This window comes from Aplidium turbinatum, chromosome 17 (genome assembly GCF_918807975.1).
Source record: "Aplidium turbinatum chromosome 17, kaAplTurb1.1, whole genome shotgun sequence".
Lineage (NCBI taxonomy): Eukaryota > Metazoa > Chordata > Ascidiacea > Aplousobranchia > Polyclinidae > Aplidium > Aplidium turbinatum.
The window spans coordinates 17,685,727-17,704,878 of NC_137488.1; the positions used below are offsets into that span (position 1 = coordinate 17,685,727).

A 19,152-nucleotide genomic window follows, 5' to 3' on the forward strand; every position below is an offset into this window, starting at 1 on the left:
TAAGTAACAAAACGGACCTTTAATTTTACTTTGAACTTGTTGGTATGTATCACACTATTTGAAGCCGTTTTTGAGTATTCTACCTGCCAGAGCCATTTTCATAAGTATGGCAAGAGAAACTTCTGGTGGAAGTCACATCGATCAAAAAGACTACGTCAGTGATCATGCGTCACATCTCCTGACAGAACTGGACAGGTAACGTAACAAAGTGGAATCAGTCACGTGACTTGAGGTTGTTTCACATAGGACTGACCACACATTTTTTCTTCCATTTTTTATTCATTGTCCAGGCATAGAGGAAACTAGATCACTATTTATTGTCAAAGATGTGTTAAAACATGGTCACCAAGCTTCTTCAGTAACGCTTCTCTTTTCACAACCTTTAGCAGTCTATATGCATTTTATTGATGAATCATATAATATAACTTAAATAAGCTAATATAATGGTGGTATAATGGACTAAATCTCTAGTTCTCTAAATCTGAAAGTATTTTTCCAATCTCTAGTTTCTAATTCACAGTAAAATTGATAAGGAAACCTTATTTTTGCTTCTTGTGTAAGTCAGCTTGCATCTCCTATGGATTCCTTCTCGTTTTATAACCTGATCGCCAATTCAATAGATGTTTGTACTTTGTAGGCACAACCGTCTGTCTTAATTCGCCTTTAAAGTTTATACCGGAATATTATAATAATATTGTTTGTTTTTATATAGCGCTGTATCCATCGCAGAACGCGTTGCTCCTCAGCGCTTTACAAAGCAGACAGTGTCAATGCAGTCGTGTAGAAGCGCAACTGAGTACATTATTACCCGGAATCCATTCCATTGCTCAGTGCCAAGCAGGAATTGGATTCAGCACCATTTTCAAAAGTCTTTGGTATGACCCGACAAGGTATCGAATCATGCCTACCGATTCAGAGGCGAGCGCACTAACCACTAAGCCACCGAGTCAGTTCTGTCTTGGAAGTTACTGTTAGGTTGTCAATCTCTGTTTCAATCAATTTGTTGTCTGATGTGTTTAGGGACAGAGAGTCTTCAAAAGTTCTCTGTGATGTCACGATTTGTGCAGGAAAACGCGAGTTTTTGGTACACAAATGTGTGATGGCAATATTTTCTGGGATTGACTTTGAAAAAGTAACCTGGAAGGTGCGTATCACTCTAGAAAATAGTTGATTGTAGTTTTAATACCCACATTTTGAAATCTTTCAAATCTTTTGCTACAGATAAATGTTAGCAGTTACACTTTTGTGTCTTACTTAATTGTAAGCTTGCATGTTATTTAAAAAAATCAATCTAGAAAAACATTTGATGCTGATAGCGTTGGCTTTGCTGCAAAAGCATTTATTCTACAACGCTTGGTCGACCTTTGATCGGATTTTCATGTGTGTTCTTTCTAATAATCCAATTCAGCCTGCGTTCTTGTTTGTTCTGATATGCTCTTTAGCGTGTTTCGTTTGCATCAAACACACGTAATATTCCAGCTTACTTTTACAAGATCCACTGTGCGTGTTGAACCGGATGTGACGTAAATTAAGCGTGAATGCAAATTACCACATGGTAGGCATTGTGATAAATATTAAACCACGCTTTCTATAGCAGGCTATATTATTCTGTACAGAGCATAGGCGTGGGGGAAAGTTGGTTTTTGAGGGTGAGAAAAAAATTCTTACTATAATATAGCCTAAATAAATGCGCCCAAACATTTTTTGCAACAAAGAATAGACCACCTCATTAAAAATTATACACTGTTCCCAATAGTCTGGTATAAGTTTGTTTATTTGAGCAAAAAATCAAAAATAAGTTTAATCTTAATAAAATTTTTGAAATATGCTGACAGCTCTTGTCTAAATTTTTATCAAGTTTTGCCAAATTTTTGACTAGTTGAACAGTTTGTGGGTGTGGTTGCATTTTATTTGACATTTGCATAATCATTATTTTAACAAAAAATCAAAAACAAGTTCAATCTTAATAAAATATTTTTGAAACAAGCTGAAAGTTCTTGCCCAAATTTCTATCAAATTTTGCCAAAATTTTAATTTCAACAAAACACAATGATGTGCAGGTCTTCTTAATCCAACCTTACAAATACACCGTAAATGAAATTACTTTCCTGTGTTTTAGGGGAGGCGGTCGCATGGATTTAAACTATCGATTACAAATAGAATTTGTATTTGCTTTATGTTGCTTTTGATGAGTGATGGAAATACAAACACAGCACAACTAATTTTTCTAAATTCAAAATGACGTTTCATTTCCATGACAACTGTTTGCTTTGAGTAGTTACGCTTGTGCTTCCGAACCAAACTAATACGTTAAACAAACACAACCCTGGCTGCAGCGTATCAGACTTTACTTTAGATATCTCTGACCGGATCGTACAAGAAATGCAACAAAAGTTTGAGGAATCACAAAGTTTGCAACCTTTTACTACGTATTAAGCCAGCACAAGCAGCCCAGCACTTTTGCAAATTGTGAAGCCATTTCTGAACCAGTAATTATTTTTAGTTTAACGTATATTTTTCTTTTGATTATGATAGTCTGTGTTACGCAATTACTGTGTTTGGTTGTGCATCACTATTATGTGGCAGTACAATTAATTCTTTTCTCTAACTAAATCCTGTTGGGCATATGTAATCTTCGTAACTTTCAACAGCACAAAGCGAAGAAAAAAGGTGTTCCTGTTGTTTTCATCAACGGAATAAGTTCTGACATCATGGAAAGCATGATCAAGTTTGTTTACAAATGCAAGATATCTATCGACAAGGAAAACGTCTATCAATTAATTTCAGCTGCTGAAAAGCTGAAAATAAACGGTAGGTCTTGCAATGAGATCGTTTGTAATGGAGTATTTCGTTTGTAATCGTTTTTTTTTGTCATATCCAAGTTTATACCCGGTTAGGGCCGTTGAGTGGATACGTTTGACCCGGCACTAATGAAATCTTCGGGCCCCAAATCAAAAACTTTTTAAAGAAAACGCACCGTATTCAAAGAATAAGCAATGGCTTCTTCAAGTTTTCGGGCCCCCTTGAAAAGGTTTCAGTCCCCTTGAAAGTTTTCGGTCCCCTAAAATCACCCCGGACCCGGGTTTAATAGTACCCCCTGTCAACGCTACTGTGCTGGGTGGTTTGAGATTTAGATTAAGTGGACGGGAAGGCAAGGAAGCCAATCTTTGTGTCCACCTTCAGGGATGCCTTTAAATGTTTTGCCTAAGACACAGCCGCATGCTCTTTAGTAGTGTCGAACAGCTGCCCTTTCGAACCTTCCACCAGGCTCTCACCAATCAGCGATGCATATAATAATTGTAATCTGTGAAACAACGTTTGCTAAACCTGATGACGTTGCAGGTGTGAAAGAACATGCAGAAACATTTCTCTGCGGTATTATCGATTCGAGCAACTGCTTAACTATCAGGGAGTTTGCGAGCAAGCATAAGCTGAAGAGGCTTAAAGAAAAAGCGGAGAAAGCGTTTCTCATCGACAATTTTGACATGGTTGTCAGTCAAGATGATTTTAAAAATCTTCCACTGGAAGGGATACTGTCGTTGCTGAATATAAAAGACAACCAGGTGCGCGTTTAGTGGCGATGTGATAACACGTAGGGTTTGACACTAGGTCGAAAAGGGGTGCAGCTACCAGCAACTAAAGTGTGATTCAACGTATCAAGCGTTTGAAGTAGTTTCCTACCTAGCAAAGAATAATGAAGTTCCAATATTAGCGGTTGTGTGGACAACTGTGTCATTCTCGGGTTTTGTAGAAGTTATGGCTATTTACAACATATTGAGTTGCGCTAACGACTACTTTTTATGGATTTAGAACGTAGCATACGGTTTAAAAGGATTTGCTATAAGTTATCAAATGATTATATAGGGTACTGCCACAGTAAACTTAAAAAGAATTTCACCGCTTAACAGTTAATAGTGCGCAAAAAACTATCTGCGCGCGTTGCACTTTTGAGGCGGCTGGCGGGTTCCGGTTGGGGAGCTGATGCGAAAACCCTTCGCACAGCTACCTTGGCCCTTGTCCATTCTACTGCTGAGTACTGCGCACCAGTGTGGTGCCGCAGCTCTCACACCCGCCACATTGACACCGCCATCAATGACGCACTACGCACTGTGACTGGATGCCTGCGTCCCACTCCAACGGACTGCCTTCCCATCCTTGCAGGCATCCAACCTGCTGAGCTTCGCCGTAAAGGAGCCATGATTTCCCTTGCTCGTCGCGCACTGGACCCCGACCACCTCCTCCACAGTACATTTCAGCGCCTACCTGGAGGACAGCAGCGACTGAAATCAAGACGCCCATTTGTGCCCGCCGCACGACAGCTTCTGAACAACGTTGAAGATCTTGGAATAAGTGCGGCACACTGGACGAACTACACATGGAACATGGAGTGGCAAAACAACACCTCCCGACTCCGTGATTTCCTACCCGACGTCGATCCCCACCCTCCGGGAATGTCCCTCGCAAGACTTGCGTGGGTCCGGCTTAACCGCCTACGAACCGGCGTCGGTCGCTTTCGTTCAGACATGTGCAAATGGGGCCTGGCTTCCTCACCGGGATGCGAGTGTGGCGCCACAGACCAGACAGTAGATCATGTCGTCCATGACTGCCCAATCCATCAACCACCACATGGAGCGCCTGGACTGAAGGCCCTGGATGACGAGACTGTCGAGTGGCTGATGACATCATGCCCAAACATATAGTCCAGAAGAACAGCTCATACGACGAAGAAGAAGTTAATAGTCTCATCCGCTTATTAAGCCCACTTTGGTCCGGAATGAATGAATGTGGGCCTATAGGAGTGGCAGAAAATTATCCCACGCTTAATAGGGCCCACCCGCTTAACCAGCCCAAAATCGTCCGGTCCCGAAGTGGGCTTAATAGGTGGAACTACTGTAACCAGGAAGAGTATTAATTTCTGATGTTGTAACTTCTGCTTACGAAAAATGTTTAATCACAAACGTTTGTTGAAAGATATCCCAAGAAACGATTTTCAATGCAATCCTTGCCTGGGTGACGCATGATCTGTACAACAGAACGGAAGAGTTTGAAAACCTCTTCGAGCTTGTTGATTTGGAAAAATTGTCAACAAGTTTTCTGCAACAATCTGTGGCAGATCAGGTAGGCTACTGGCTATTACATGGTTGCTGGTAAACCTATAAAAGTATCTCTTGTTTGGAGAGGGAATAGGCCTACCCAGTGCCCAGGTCATAGAACAGGTGTTGTCAAATATAAAGTATACTTTTTGGGTTGTAAGTGAACGTTTTGAGTTTTGCTTTAATTTCATTGAAGGCTCATTTGCAAAAAACAAGCAGCGCAAAGTAAATTTGATTTGTGGTAGATCACGAAATTTTTAATATTTTTGCATGTCTGTTGCGGTTTTTGACTCAAAATTGTACAATTTAGAGCTTTAGCTTCATGTATCTTGCACAATATTGTCTATTAGGAGCTGGTGCTACGAAACCCAAGGTGTCTGAAGAAGTTGGTGCAAACGATTGCTTCTAGGTGCTTTGATGAGGATGTCGGTAAGTGGTCTCTTGGAGAACTTGTTTTCGCTGGAGTTATTCTTCACATTTTGTCTATGCTTTTATAAACGTACTTAACGTAGCCATGGGATTGTGTAGCCACTAGCCATGCAAATGTCTTTGAACAAGTAGAATATTTTTTATGAATATGTTATTTCATTCACTGCATTTGTTATGCTTAGCAATGGACTTTATTTGTGGCGTTAATATTATTTGCTAAATGTATTACTTAAGACTTAAGTCAATATCAATTGAAAACAGAGGATATTTTAATAAATAGTTTCTTGATCATTCAAGAAAAAGTTGTCGGACTACTTGGCAGGCAACAACTCAGCAAGCGCTTCAACTCAGCAAGTAGCCTACATTTCAGTTACTGCCAGGTCACCAAATGAGATTTACGTGCTCACGTCGGACTTGCTTGGTCATCGCTTGTCAAAGTAATTTTGCTGACTTGTGATTGTGATATTCCAAGTTACGGCTTGCTCAGTTGTTACTTTCTCAGCTTTATCATTTACCAACTTCAACCACTTGGTCTAATGTTGCTAGCTCAGTTGTCACTTGCTCAGTTGTCGCTTGCTCAGTTGTCGCTTGCTCAGAATACAACTGCTGACTTGTAGGAGACTCTCAAGAAAAGCAGACAACACAGAAAACTTGATAAAATGTTCACATTGTTTCAAACCGGGAAATGATGATGTCACAAACAGGTTAAAAAGATTCCAAGTTTCAGTTTTAAATCTTTTTTTATTTTATTTCAGAGCCATCTTTAGAATCTCAAGATAAAAGTCCGGAGACTGCAAACTTTCCCGTCGGCTCTCTGTATGTAGGTGACCTGCACCCAGATGTGACTGAAGATGACTTGCATGACGAGTTGTCTGCTGCGGGGGGCATATCCTCGCTGCATATATGCCGTGACGGCATTACTGACAAATCCAGAGGCTTTGCTTTTGTTACTTTTGATGAAATTGATGATGGTGAGTCAGACGGCTGATCTTTTGAGCGGCGGATTAAGCTAATCGTCTGATTATTTAATTAAGCATCAATTTTTTCTCTGTTAATCATCTGAAGATCAGTAATCGACGGATTACGGTTGGTGCATCAGCAAAAAAACTCCGCGAGTCATGCTGCTAAATCAGCCGATTTAGTTAATTGGTGGATGATCCGTGGTTTATACATCCAACCCTAAAAGATTAATATATGCAAAATTAAAAACAGAGAGAGACTGTTCACCAGGCATTTTATAATAAAAGTAATTTGCGTTCTTCTGGTGACTACCATTCTTAAAACTGAAAAGGATTACACAAAAAGATTATTTACAGAAAAGTGGTACATAAACCAGAAAGCACAACATGCTCTCAACCAGAAAGATGGTCAGAATTTTCCCTCTGTGTACAAAAAATTACTTTAACTTTAACTTCACCTTTTCCATTCTCAGTGCGTCTTCTCTATCATTGTTATTGCCAATTCCCTTGGTTTCTGTCTTGTCTGATGACTTTTCAATGTTTCTTGACGGTGGCCCAATAGATAGATAAATTTACGCTGTTGGAAAGCAGCCTACTGGTTTTAGGCATTCACTGCATTCAGTTTAACCTCTAGGTGTCTTGTTGCGTGTTTTAATTCTGATTCTTGCTGCTTACTTTATTCATTTTATCAGTACGTTTTTGTGTTGTGCCATCGTTGCTGAACAGGTTGTGTTAACCTGTTTTAGCCACCTTGATAAAGTCAGTCGTGCTGACTGACGAAACGTCGGAAATACAAAAGCTAGTTATCATCTTTAACATCAGGAGGTAACCTAGTAAATAGTCACCAGAAGAACGCAAATTACTTTTATTATATGCAAAATTGTTGCATTAAGCATAATATAGTAGAACAACCTGCGTAGCCGAGTGGTGAGAACCTTGGAACGGTAATCGAAAGGGCGCCGGTTCGACACCGCTCAAGAGCATGCGGCTGTGTCTGTGGCAGGACACTTAAAGGTATGCCTGAAGGTGGACACGAAGATTGGCTTCCTTGCCTTCCCGTCCACTTAATCTAAATCTTCAACCACCGGGTGTAAGCCTGGATACGACAAAAAAAAAAGTAGAACAACATACTGCCAACGTAGTGATAACGCCTGCGTCAGTGGTTTAAACACTTCTGTTCATCTATTGATGGACATTCCACGATCAATCTTATGGAAACTTTGTGTTTGTATTTTCAGTAGCCTACGGTAAGAAATTTATTGAAAAAAATATGTTAAGTGTTAATTTTTTTGATAAGATATTTTAGACTATTTTTATGTAATTTTGATGTTTATACCTGCACAGCTAAAGACGCGTTGGAAGACCTCAACTACATCAAAATCTACCGTCAATCTATTCATATGACGTGGAGCCAGTACGATCCGTCGTTGGCAAAATCTGGCGTCGGTTGTATTTTTGTCAAGAATCTTCCCAACTTCTTCAACAACTGTGCTTTATTTGATCTCTTCTCCATATTTGGAAATATCTTGTCTTGCCGAGTGAGTTGCTGTTACTTTGGGTTGCAGTGTGTACTTAAACGCGTATATTTGCTAAAGTGTCCGTAAAGTAAATTTTAGTTGGGCAAAAGCAACTGTTGGGAGGCAAATGTCATCCCACATGAATTACAATGATATTAAAACGTTGTAATACTATAAAGCATGTTTTTCGAGGGTAAGTTAATTTTTTTTGGGGAGGAGGAGATTGCCCTCAAGCCCTCCCGTGGCTACGTCCCCGGCTGGTGGCAGTGTATTGTGGACACACAGGGAAAGTGGACCCTGTGGAAACTTTTTTAGAAAGTTTTAAATTAATCCTGAAATAACCAACAAAGTTAATTGAAAATGGAACCAAATCTTTTTGTACTCAACCAAAAATATATTCCAGAAAATCCCCAAGTTAGTGAAGTAAGCTAGGCATACCCAAAGCAACCAATTGTGCATTTAAGAACTTATATCGACAGAGATTTTCCGCCATAGATTCATCAATAAAATCAATCAGCACTTGTATTGAAGGTGAAACATCAAGCCGATGGCCACTCTTGTCGACAGGGAATCGTCCATTATGACACTGATGATGCGGCAGAACTCGCAATAAACACGGTAATTCATGCGTTTTTTTTTACATAATATGCGTCTATAACTCACCACTTTGTACGTGTTGATAGATAAGTAACTTTTGGTAAACGAAGCAAATCTGCTGCTAAAACGCCACGTGACTGCTACTTCTAACCAGAAGCATTGTGACAATGTTGCAATGGAAAAACACATGTTTTTTGTTAACATGCCTATCTCGTGAAGCTAACTATTGCATAGCCTTAAATGCCATATTAATACTTAGCCTAACTCCATTGCACGGTGCGTTTGGCTAAGACTTCTTACTTTTCGTAGACTTGTCAATCGCGCCAAAGTACAAGGCGAAAATCTTTTCCGCTTTGCTCGAAAATGTGCTGATTTAATTTAAACATGAAACCAAGTTTGGTTACATGTAAAATGTAAATCTTTTGCACTTAACCGTGTTTTATTTTTAGATCAATGACATGAGCATTGGAAGAAAAGTCATTTCAGTCAATTATTTCTTAACTTCGGCAGAAAGAACGAAAAACAAAGCTGATAAACAGGAACAATTCACAAACATTTATGTGAAGAACTTCGCCAACAAACTTAACGAAGGCGACCTCACGAAAATGTTTCAGGTCAGGCCACAACAGTTTATCCTGCAACAAACAGACTGATAGCCTACTGTGTAGTGTGTGGTGCACGGTCGTTTGGTCGACAGACATTTGGTCGACAGGACGTTTGGTGGACAGGACGTTTGGTCGACAGGACGTTAGGTCGACAGAACGATTTATTTTAGGGTTAGGGTTAGAGTCAGGGTTAGATTAGGGTTATGGTTAGTTAACTAACCCTAACCTTAAAATAAATCGTTCTGTCGACCTAACGTCCTGTCGACCAAACGTCCTGTCGACCAAATGTCTGTCGACCAAACGTCCTGTCGACCAAATGACCGGGTACCGTAGTGTGTACTGCAAAGTTGGTTTTATACATTAAAATTTGCACAATTTCGTCTCGTGACGTGAGGTTGTTTATTTATTATGACGTCGTAGACGTCACAAAAAGCCCCTAATCCAAAAATTCAATCCTTGGTTTATTTATTTTTTCAAATTCTTTCAATAATTGAGACGAGGAGAAAGGAAGCGGAAGACCTTTCGAGGAAAAAGTTGTATTCCACCTCATGAAATATTATAGTTTTTGTTATAGCTTAGCTTTCAGGGCGTTGAAGTTTATGCCACAATGTAGCCTACCATGCCTGGGTTGTAGATCAGCACAAGAGATATCTCGAAAACCATATCGATCTACAGCAGGGGTTCTTAACCTGTGGGTAATTACCCACTAGTTGGGAATTTGGGGATTTCAAGTGGGTAATTTGAAGTTGGGTTTGTTGTTCTATGTGTACTCCAGTGGTTCTTAACCGGTGAGAAATTTCCCACCAGTGGGAAATTACTGAATATCCATGCAGTGAGAAATTCTTTCTGGTCTGGAAGTGGGAAATTGTTTTAAGTTTTACTCGAATATTCAAGGAAGTAAATCTGATTAGTTAGTCACAAAAGTACTTTTTTTTAACAAACACCGAGTCCTAGTGCATTGTTTTACAATTTGTAATGATTTGCCTCGATTTCTACTGATGGCGCAATCTTCGTTGCATCGTTACGTCACAGACACCTGTCACCGCTCAACGATTGGCCACGAGGTGCGAGGAGTTTAGTTTCTGATTTCTGAAAGCTGATTTTAGTTAATTATGGTTAAATTGAAGTTATATTTAGGTGAGGATTAGGTTACTTGTACTCGATATAAGCTAGCAACGTTATGGTAAATAACTTTTAGCAGTTATCTGGTAGATTCTAGATTTCTAGGAGTTATCTAGATTTCTAGAAAGATTCTCTAGTCTAGATTTAGTTGATCATTATGACTAAAGTTAAACGAAAATATGACGATGATTATCTGAATTATGGATTCACATTTGTGGATAAAGGTAATGAGCAGTTACCACAATGTGTTATATGTCGTAAAACTTTTTCAAACGCTTCCATGAAGCCCTATCAACTGAAACAACACCAATTAAAAGTCCACCCACAGTTAGTCGAAAAAAACCGGAGCTACTTTGAACTAAAAGCAAATCAAGTAAAGAAAATGCGATTGGATACTACCGGTCAGTTTCAAACCACTTCAAAGGCAATTCTGACAGCATCTTATGCAGTTTCCTTGCAAGTGGCAAAAGCCAAAAAGCCACATAACATCGGCGAGACACTGATAAAGCCGTGTCTCGTAGCGTGTGCTAATATTTTGCTTGGCTCAAATGCTGTTTCCAAGGTTAAGCAGGTGTCCTTGTCCAATGACACTGTTAAGTCACGCATTGATGATATGGCATGCAATATCAAATCTAAACTCATCGCTAATATCAAAGCTTCACCTGTATTTGCAATTCAGTTCGATGAGTCGGTTGACGTTGCAAATCTCTCTCAACTGATGGTGTTTGTCCGGTATGTTCACAATCAAGCCATTGAGGAGAACTTTCTTTCTTGTCGGCCATTGGAAACAACCACAAAGGCCAGCGATGTGCTCAAACTGGTGGAAGAATTTTTTGAGACTGAAAAATTGGATTGGGATAAACTCGGTGGTGTATGCACACTGCACAGATGGGGCACCTGCTATGTTGGGTGCGCGGTCTGGTTTTGTTGAACTGGTGAAAAGGAAGAATCCGTTTATTATTGCAATGCACTGCACCATACATCGAGAGGCATTGGCCTCAAGGACAATGCCTGAGGCACTCAAGAAAACATTGGATTCTTCAATCAAGACCATAAACTACATAAAAGCTAGTGCATTGAATACCCGGCTCTTCCGAAAACTATGTAAGGACATGGAATCAGAACATCAAAATTTGCTGTATCATACTTTTGTTCGCTGGCTTTCCAAGGGAAACATGTTAAATCGCCTTGTGCTTTTACTGCAAGAGGTTATTGATTTTCTTGAAATTCAAAAGAAAATAGAATTGAAGTCGATTATTACTGACAATATATTTCAGAAGAGATTGGCATATCTTGCAGACATATTCGGTCATTTGAATGAACTAAATCGCAAGTTACAAGGAGTGGGTTCGAACATAATTGTACAACGGGACAAGATAGCTGCATTTATTGCAAAGCTGGAATTGTGGAAAGGGAAAATACAGAGTGGTCATAGTGTTGCGGCATTTCCAACTTTATATAAAATGACTAGAATGAATGGTATTTGTTCCGTTATTCAAGTTTCAAGGTGACGTTGTTGAACATTTTGACAAGCTTATTTCTGAATTTCATCGTTATTTTCCATCATTTGAAGCTGACACTCCAGTAATGGCATTAACAAAGAATCCATTTCGATTCCCTGTTGCAGGTGTTCAAGAGGATGAAGAAAACACACAAGAACAGTTTTTGGAATTGATTTATGATTCAGCTGCCAAAGCTTCATTTGAAGATAATACCTTGGATAAATTTTGGGCAATTACGATGAATACATACCCAAAAGTTGCTGCAAAACCATTATCATTGCTGACTGCTTTCTCATCAACATACCTGTGTGAATCAGCATTTTCAAACGTTGTCACCATAAAAACAAAAGCACGAAACACAATGTTAAATCTGGAATCAGATTTGCATTGTGCAATCTCAAAAATAGAGCCTGACATTGGCTCGATCGTCGCTGAAAAGCAAGAACAAAAATCGCATTGACGTTGTTTGAAACTACGTAAACGTTCTTTAATGTTATTCTTCTCATTGAAATTGTTCTTTTTGTTAAATACCATTGTGCTTTGGGATATGTCACACAGGTCACTAGGATTCATTTTGATTTTTCAGTCAGTTTTAAAAGTATGTGGGGAATATAGGTTTATTAAGTAGCGGAAGTGGGTAATGAAAGAAAAAGGTTAAGAACCCCTGATCTACAGTATAAATACAGGCCTTGCCAGTTGCCAACGTGCGAACCCTTAAATGACTGGAGGCCGATTAAATTTTGATTTTGAACTCTATGTGAAATTCACTGTACGTCACTTTGAAATGATAGTTTTGAGAATCCAAATTGCCAAAGTGAGATCACTGAATCTCAAATCACTGCAAAACACTTGGGTTTATCCCCTCCCCCCCAAAAAAAACAAATTATTCCCTTTTACCAGTGTTGCCAGATAGGCTACTCTTTAAATTTTTCAACACAAGTGTCAAAATCTAGTTCAATTTTGCATGGTCAAAATCGCACAAAAATAACCCAAAACCACTCAAATTAAACACAAACTGCTTTTGACTTCAGAAATTTGGCGAATTGGGCAACGTGTCGATTCAAAAGGACGATAACGGAAATTCCCTCGGCTACGGTTTTGTCAACTTTAAAAGACATGAAGACGCGATGCAGGCGATAGAAGCTCTCAATGGAACCAGAGTTAAAGGTAAATTTGTGTATAAATGGGCTTGCTTTAACGCGAATGAAACATCAAAACCAATAATTAAGGTTGCAAAGTCGCTCAGCGCCACACCTTAGTGTGGAACAAGTCGAATTAGCTTTCTTTTAGATCCTTAAGTCGCTTCCAATTTGCCAGCGCTCAGCATGATGATGAATTTTTTAGGTTGCCTACCTAGGCTACGATGAATGATGTACTACGTAACATATGTATGTACATATGATGATGTACTAAAAAGGGTGTCAGCTTCCAATGAAGTAGGGTAGCTATAATAACGTAACACATTGGGAAAAACGTCACCTTTAAAGTTAAATATCTTGAAGATTACATTTCAGTTCAACAAAATGTCATTTAGATTCCGGAGCGAAACTTTTTGTTGGTCGCGCAATGACGAAGCAGGAGCGGAAAGAAGTTTTGAGAGGGGGGCACCGTGTGAATGAAGGTGAAATTCTCTTGCGAAACAATTTGTATGTCAAGAACTTCGATGCTACCTTGACCGATGAAGAACTAAGTGACCTTTTTTCTCCGTTTGGAGAGATCACAAGTGCGAAGGTTAGTATGTGAGAATAATTTAGCCGTAATTTTTGGCGTAGCGCGGTGGCAAGATGTAGGTAAGAGGGGGAATTCTCCTTCAAGGTAAAAAAGATTATTCAATGATAGAACTTTTTAGCTCAGGGCTAATTACCTTGTGGGTATTACCCCTAAAGAGGTAATTTGACACTTTTGGGGGTAATTTAGATTATCGTTTTTTGGTTACATTTTTTTTACTTACATTTGTTACATTTTTTTGTTACATTTACGTTTTTTTGTTTTTAGTTACATTCCAACAAAACACAGTATTTTCAACCCTATAAATTTGAACGTAAACTAGATAAATTTTCGTGTGTGTTTATGTTTGGTTTCACTTAAGATCATGTTTTCAAATTGACAATGCTTTTGCAATTTGATTCGAATTTGAAATGCAGCTTTATTCGGGGTATTGTCAGCCACTTGAATTCGATAGTTATCGCTATCGAAACAATAACAAAAAATAGAAACAAATTATAAAATCGAAATCCATCATGTTTTTCCCGGGGTAACTTATGAACCACTGTTTTAGCTGATGGGGTGGTTGACTGAGTGATATTCATGAGTAAATTGCATGTCTAATGTGATCAGCTTAATTGACCAAATTTTAATTTTATTGATAAAAGTACATTTAGTTCCAGACGTTTAAACAAGTTAAATTTCGATTTCGTTTCATTTCGAATGCGGCAACTATCCTTCTTTGCTTATAATTTGTGTTACCAGCATTGCATGACTTCACAGTCGGGCCCCTTCAGCTGCAGGCTGCTCTCTATTATTGATAATTGTCCCAGAAATGGACATATGTGAATCTTTGTCATATAAACTATGAATTGTCTCTGCCGCGGTATTGAGATGATATTTAGAAGGTTATTTATTTTCAGAAACAATTACGATAAATTGGACCATTGAGAGAAGAGGCATTTTAATTAGATGTTTTACGTGATGGAAATAATGTTAGGCCCTGAAGTGTAACCTAGTTTTGCATATTTTTAGTTGGTCAATCTCTCTTCCACAACTTCATTGATCGATTGCTGGCTTTAAAATGGTATTTCTTTTTGCTTTTTTAGATAATGCGCGACGCCAAAGGAAAGTCGCGAAAGTTCGGCTTCGTTTGTTTCAGAACAGAAGCTGAAGCAGCCACGGCCAAAATTAAAATGCATGAAAAGAAAATGAAGTGGAACTCGCCATTATACGTGTCGTTTCATGAGAAGAAAAGTAACAAGATGGACGAAGCGGTAAGAAAATATTAATTTTTCCTGCTGTCTTTATGGTGTTTGTTCAGGCATGTTACATAGTTTGTCTGAGGAAGTTGTTCCTTGTTTGTAATGGTATTCATGCAACAGAAATAAATGAAATTACATTAGAAGTGTTTATATAAGCTTTCATCTTCGGCATAAACGCTTTAAACGCATAAACGCTTCGGCATAAACGCATAAATTTTTGTAATGTCGACTGCGCGGCCGAGTGGTGGCGCGACGTTCGAAAGGACGTGGGTTCGACACCGCTCGTGGCTGTGTTTCGGCAAAAATACTTAATAGCTTATATATTATAATGGAATGTAATCGACGTTTGAAAGGATGTGAGTTCCATACCGCTCTAGAGCACGCGGCTATGTCTCGGCAAAGAGACTTAATGGCAAGCCAAAATAAGGGGAGCAGCTGACTCGAAGACTATCACTACTCTGCTTCCTGTGGTCTATTGTATCACATCTGTGATCGCAGTGTACTGCATGTTGTCGCAATGGGTGCAAAATAAAACATGATTATTATATTTTAACACTTTGTTGCATTACCTGTAGCCAACTTCCTCTGGATTGGTGATGAATCCTCCTGCTCCAGTGTTTATAACTCCTCTTCCATTCCACATGGTTCCTCCTCACCTGATGGAACTAGGTAATCATCGATTCCCTCCGTTCCACATCAGACCTGTGAGTATGAGCGCAATCAAACTTAAAAGTAATGCAAAAAATCTCGTATTGTTGTAAATTTCTAAACAAATTAATTACTGTAGATATACTGTAGGCCCTAAATGATATTTAACTTCAACCTTATGCAATATTAATGTTCTTAATTTTAGGTCTTTTGTTTAAATGTTTGAGTGGCAGCTGACTTTGGTGACCTTTTGGTCTTTCGCTGCAATCCTTGTTGTGCGAATTATTTGTGTTTATTGTATATTTTTGCTTTTTGTTTCTTTCTTTTTCGCCAACAAAACAAAAAATAAACTGAACTGAACTTTAAACAACGTAGTTTTTATCTATAGTTTACTTGTGTCTGCTCAGCAACACCATTTGCTAACTGATTTGAATTTCCGGAAAATGAATGTTTTGCCAGTTTATTCTTTCTTTCATACTTTTATTAATCTACATTTTTATCGTTCACATATTATCTTAACTATCCCATTTCTTTTTTGTTTATTCTCAATACCGTTACTGTTTAGTTTCCTCCAGGTCCAGGACTGTTTTCCAGACAAGAATGCAGCGAGCAGAGTTTAGCTTCAATTGAAGAAGATCTCAAATCCCAGGATCCCGACCATCAAAAAGAAACATTTCGTAAGGACGAATTTGTGACGTAATAAAACCTCACTGAACCGTAAACTGTGCTTGATTGATAGGCTTATCATAAACTGAGATAATCGCAAATAGATTTGTGATTTTAGAAAGTTAATTGTATATAGATTTTTTAAATTAAGCTTTATAGCAAAGTATATTTTGCTTAGTATTTTCAAACTTGGCTGTTTTCTCATCGATAATACGATGGGACGAGAATTAATATTAGATACATAAAAGCTTTTAATGCATTATACTACTACAATGAATAGTTCATTACAATATGACGGATATGGTGGTCTAATAAGCCGTTATTGCCTGTCTCGGCGTGGTAACAGCATACTGAATGCCGAGCTTAAGCGGTTTCATTTAGCGTATTTTTTCATAAATATTCTTGATACATTCTGCATGCGATGCTTCGTAATCTGACGTGGACAAAGGCACAAAGGTTATGGACTGACTCAAGAAAGTCTATATTGCGATTTAGTGCATTCTCGGTTTGAGGTGCAGACTGCAGAGGCGACTCACTCCTGCGACGGACAACAAGCTAGCTGCACAAAAACACGCATCAATTCTGTATTTGTCACTTTTCTATAGAGTTTTGTGCTAACAAAGTTAAAGTGACCTAACATTAATAGCCTATGGTCATTTGCCTATATCTATTCGTAGGTAAGATTCTCTTTCCACATATCGCAAGAGTTCACGGACCCCATGCGCCCCAAGTGATGAAAGTGCTCTTAAAGGAAGAGAAATCTATTCTCTTGGAAATGCTTAAAAACGAAGATGCTTTTAAAGAGAAAATCAATGATATTGTTGAGGAAATGAACTCGGCAATATTATCGAGGCGGGAAGTCCCCTGTTCTAGCACTTCAACGCAAAAACAAAAAAAACCCAAACGGAAGAAGGTGAATTCATCAGCAATGAGTTAGGCCAAGTTGATCAATTTGCGATTAGTTGATCACTGGCTATCATAAACTGTAAATGTTTTTAGGTTGTAAACAAAAAGGCTTTGTGTAGCCTAAATTTTCAATCATTGCAGATAAGAAATGTCAAAAAGTTATACTTTGAGTTAGTTTTGTCAACTTAACAAACAACCTTGACTGAAGGAACATCTGCCGTTAGTAGGCTATTTTCTAACGCGTCCCACTCTGAGTGAATACATATCTCATTGTTCTGGGACCCTTGGGTTCGACGCACAGTAAAGTTGAATACTGAACATCACCGTTCACTTTTACGTAAAGTAGCCTATAATTGGTAGGCATGGGCCAGTTACAAAAAGTTGGCCGAGAAACGTGACTCGGCTACCTTAGTTTTAATTGTGGCGAAGGCTACGTGCTTATATTTAGCAATTAAAAGCACTTCGTATTCTTCACTTTTTAGAAAGGAACCAACTTTAGACTATTAAACGTCATCGGCGAAGCTATAGACTATGGCTAAGTGATTTATGTTCAAATTGTATTTATTGAACCATTTAGCAAAACGAATATGAATTTAGCCTACATGCTTACGGAAAGCTTTTCCACTGAAGCTCGTCCTTTTGAAAAACAAAATTTAAAAAACGTTAAAAATTATGAAAAATAAAAGCATTAGCCTACGTCATTTTTCACTTTTATTTTCATGTTTCAGATATAGCCTATTTTTTTGTATTGTAGCCTACCTTGCTCAGGCTGAAATTATTTGCAACAGTATTACGAAATTCTACGCTTAGACTTTACTGTAATTGTCCAGAAATATACGTTTACATAAAGCAATATTTTTCTCTTGTAAAGAATTTATAATGTAGGCTAACACTGTTAGTAGCTGCATTCCTTTTGTAAATACTACCGTATACTTACATCATTGTAGAAATCTAGTGCACTTATACTTTGTACGTTTCAACATAGAATATAGTGTTGTCTTTTGGCGTCGTAGTCTTAATTTGCTTGAGCGAATTTTTAACTGTTAAAATTAATGAGTTTCCGTACATCAAAATCCGTCGTTTTTACATTGATACAACGTCTCAATGTAAAAATGACGGATATTCTTGTCTGGGTTGTAGCTTTTGCTGTAGAAGTTAGCAATGTTGGAATTATGCGCGATGCCATAAATCATGCAGCTTTTTTGTGTACCAGAAACTCTTTGCACTGTTGATTTTTGATCAAAACGTGCTGGTTTTGAAGCGTGAACATTGTTGAACACGTCTAGTCCAGTCATTGTCATTCCGTGACGTTTCAATTCCTATTACGGGAATTCCCTCGTTTTACTGACCTTTGATCTTTCGCTTTCTAATTACAGTATATTGCAATTATTTTCAACTTCATATCCAGGTTACCTTCTTTCAATGAAGATGCTCATCTTTTTTATTGTTTGTGAGGTAGGCCGAAGTTACCTGTCTCGCGCTATTGCGATTCTCATACCAACAAAACTCTAAATTTTTGACATCGCTTTAATATCATAGAGTATTGAATCGATGTAGCCTAAAACAATAAATTTTATTGAACGGGCTAAGCACTAAGCTTCGTTGAGCTATTTTATAGGCTGTTCCTACGTAGCCTACCATAGGCTAATGCCGTTTGTGCAAAAAATTATCACGCCCTTCGCCTTATTGAACACAGTAGGCCTACGGTACATTTTATGACGTTTTGTAGCTTCTACCTTTTAGTAGACCTCTGCTATGATTGGCCGATAACGCTTTTCGTTGTGATGGTCAGAAATAAAAACAAACTGAAGGTTTTGTATTTAGGAAGCACTGCTGTATAATGACACTGCATTGTATAAAAACAAATTTGGTCATTTTACAAAGATGATATAACTTATCTTGTATCTATTATGTATTTTGATTTGGTTCCATCTGAACAATCTAAATGATCAGTGTAAAAAGAACTGATTTACCGGTTGGACATTGGAGAACATGATCACGTCTTGTAGGTTATTTTGAAGTTACTTTGGCTACAACAAGGCACAGTGCAGCCAGAAACGATGCATTTTGAAATTCAATAATGTATATAGGCTACAAATACAATTACTGTATAGTACAGTAGACTGCTGAGGAGTTAGC

General features: G+C 38.3%; 1 protein-coding gene across 1 annotated transcript; it reads left to right on the top strand.

Moving 5' to 3' along the window:
• LOC145786929 (uncharacterized) lies at positions 1-19,121 on the top strand. The gene is made up of 16 exons (XM_082598670.1): positions 1-195; positions 1,021-1,144; positions 2,652-2,811; positions 3,343-3,563; positions 4,972-5,118; positions 5,444-5,522; positions 6,278-6,493; positions 7,826-8,019; positions 8,530-8,616; positions 9,045-9,209; positions 12,856-12,991; positions 13,359-13,555; positions 14,638-14,805; positions 15,369-15,497; positions 16,007-16,118; positions 16,785-19,121. The coding sequence occupies exons 1-16, from the start codon at positions 107-109 to the stop codon at positions 17,042-17,044; spliced, it is 2,484 nt and encodes an 827-aa protein (XP_082454796.1). The 5' UTR covers positions 1-106; the 3' UTR covers positions 17,045-19,121.
• Positions 19,122-19,152: the final 31 nt, after the last annotated feature.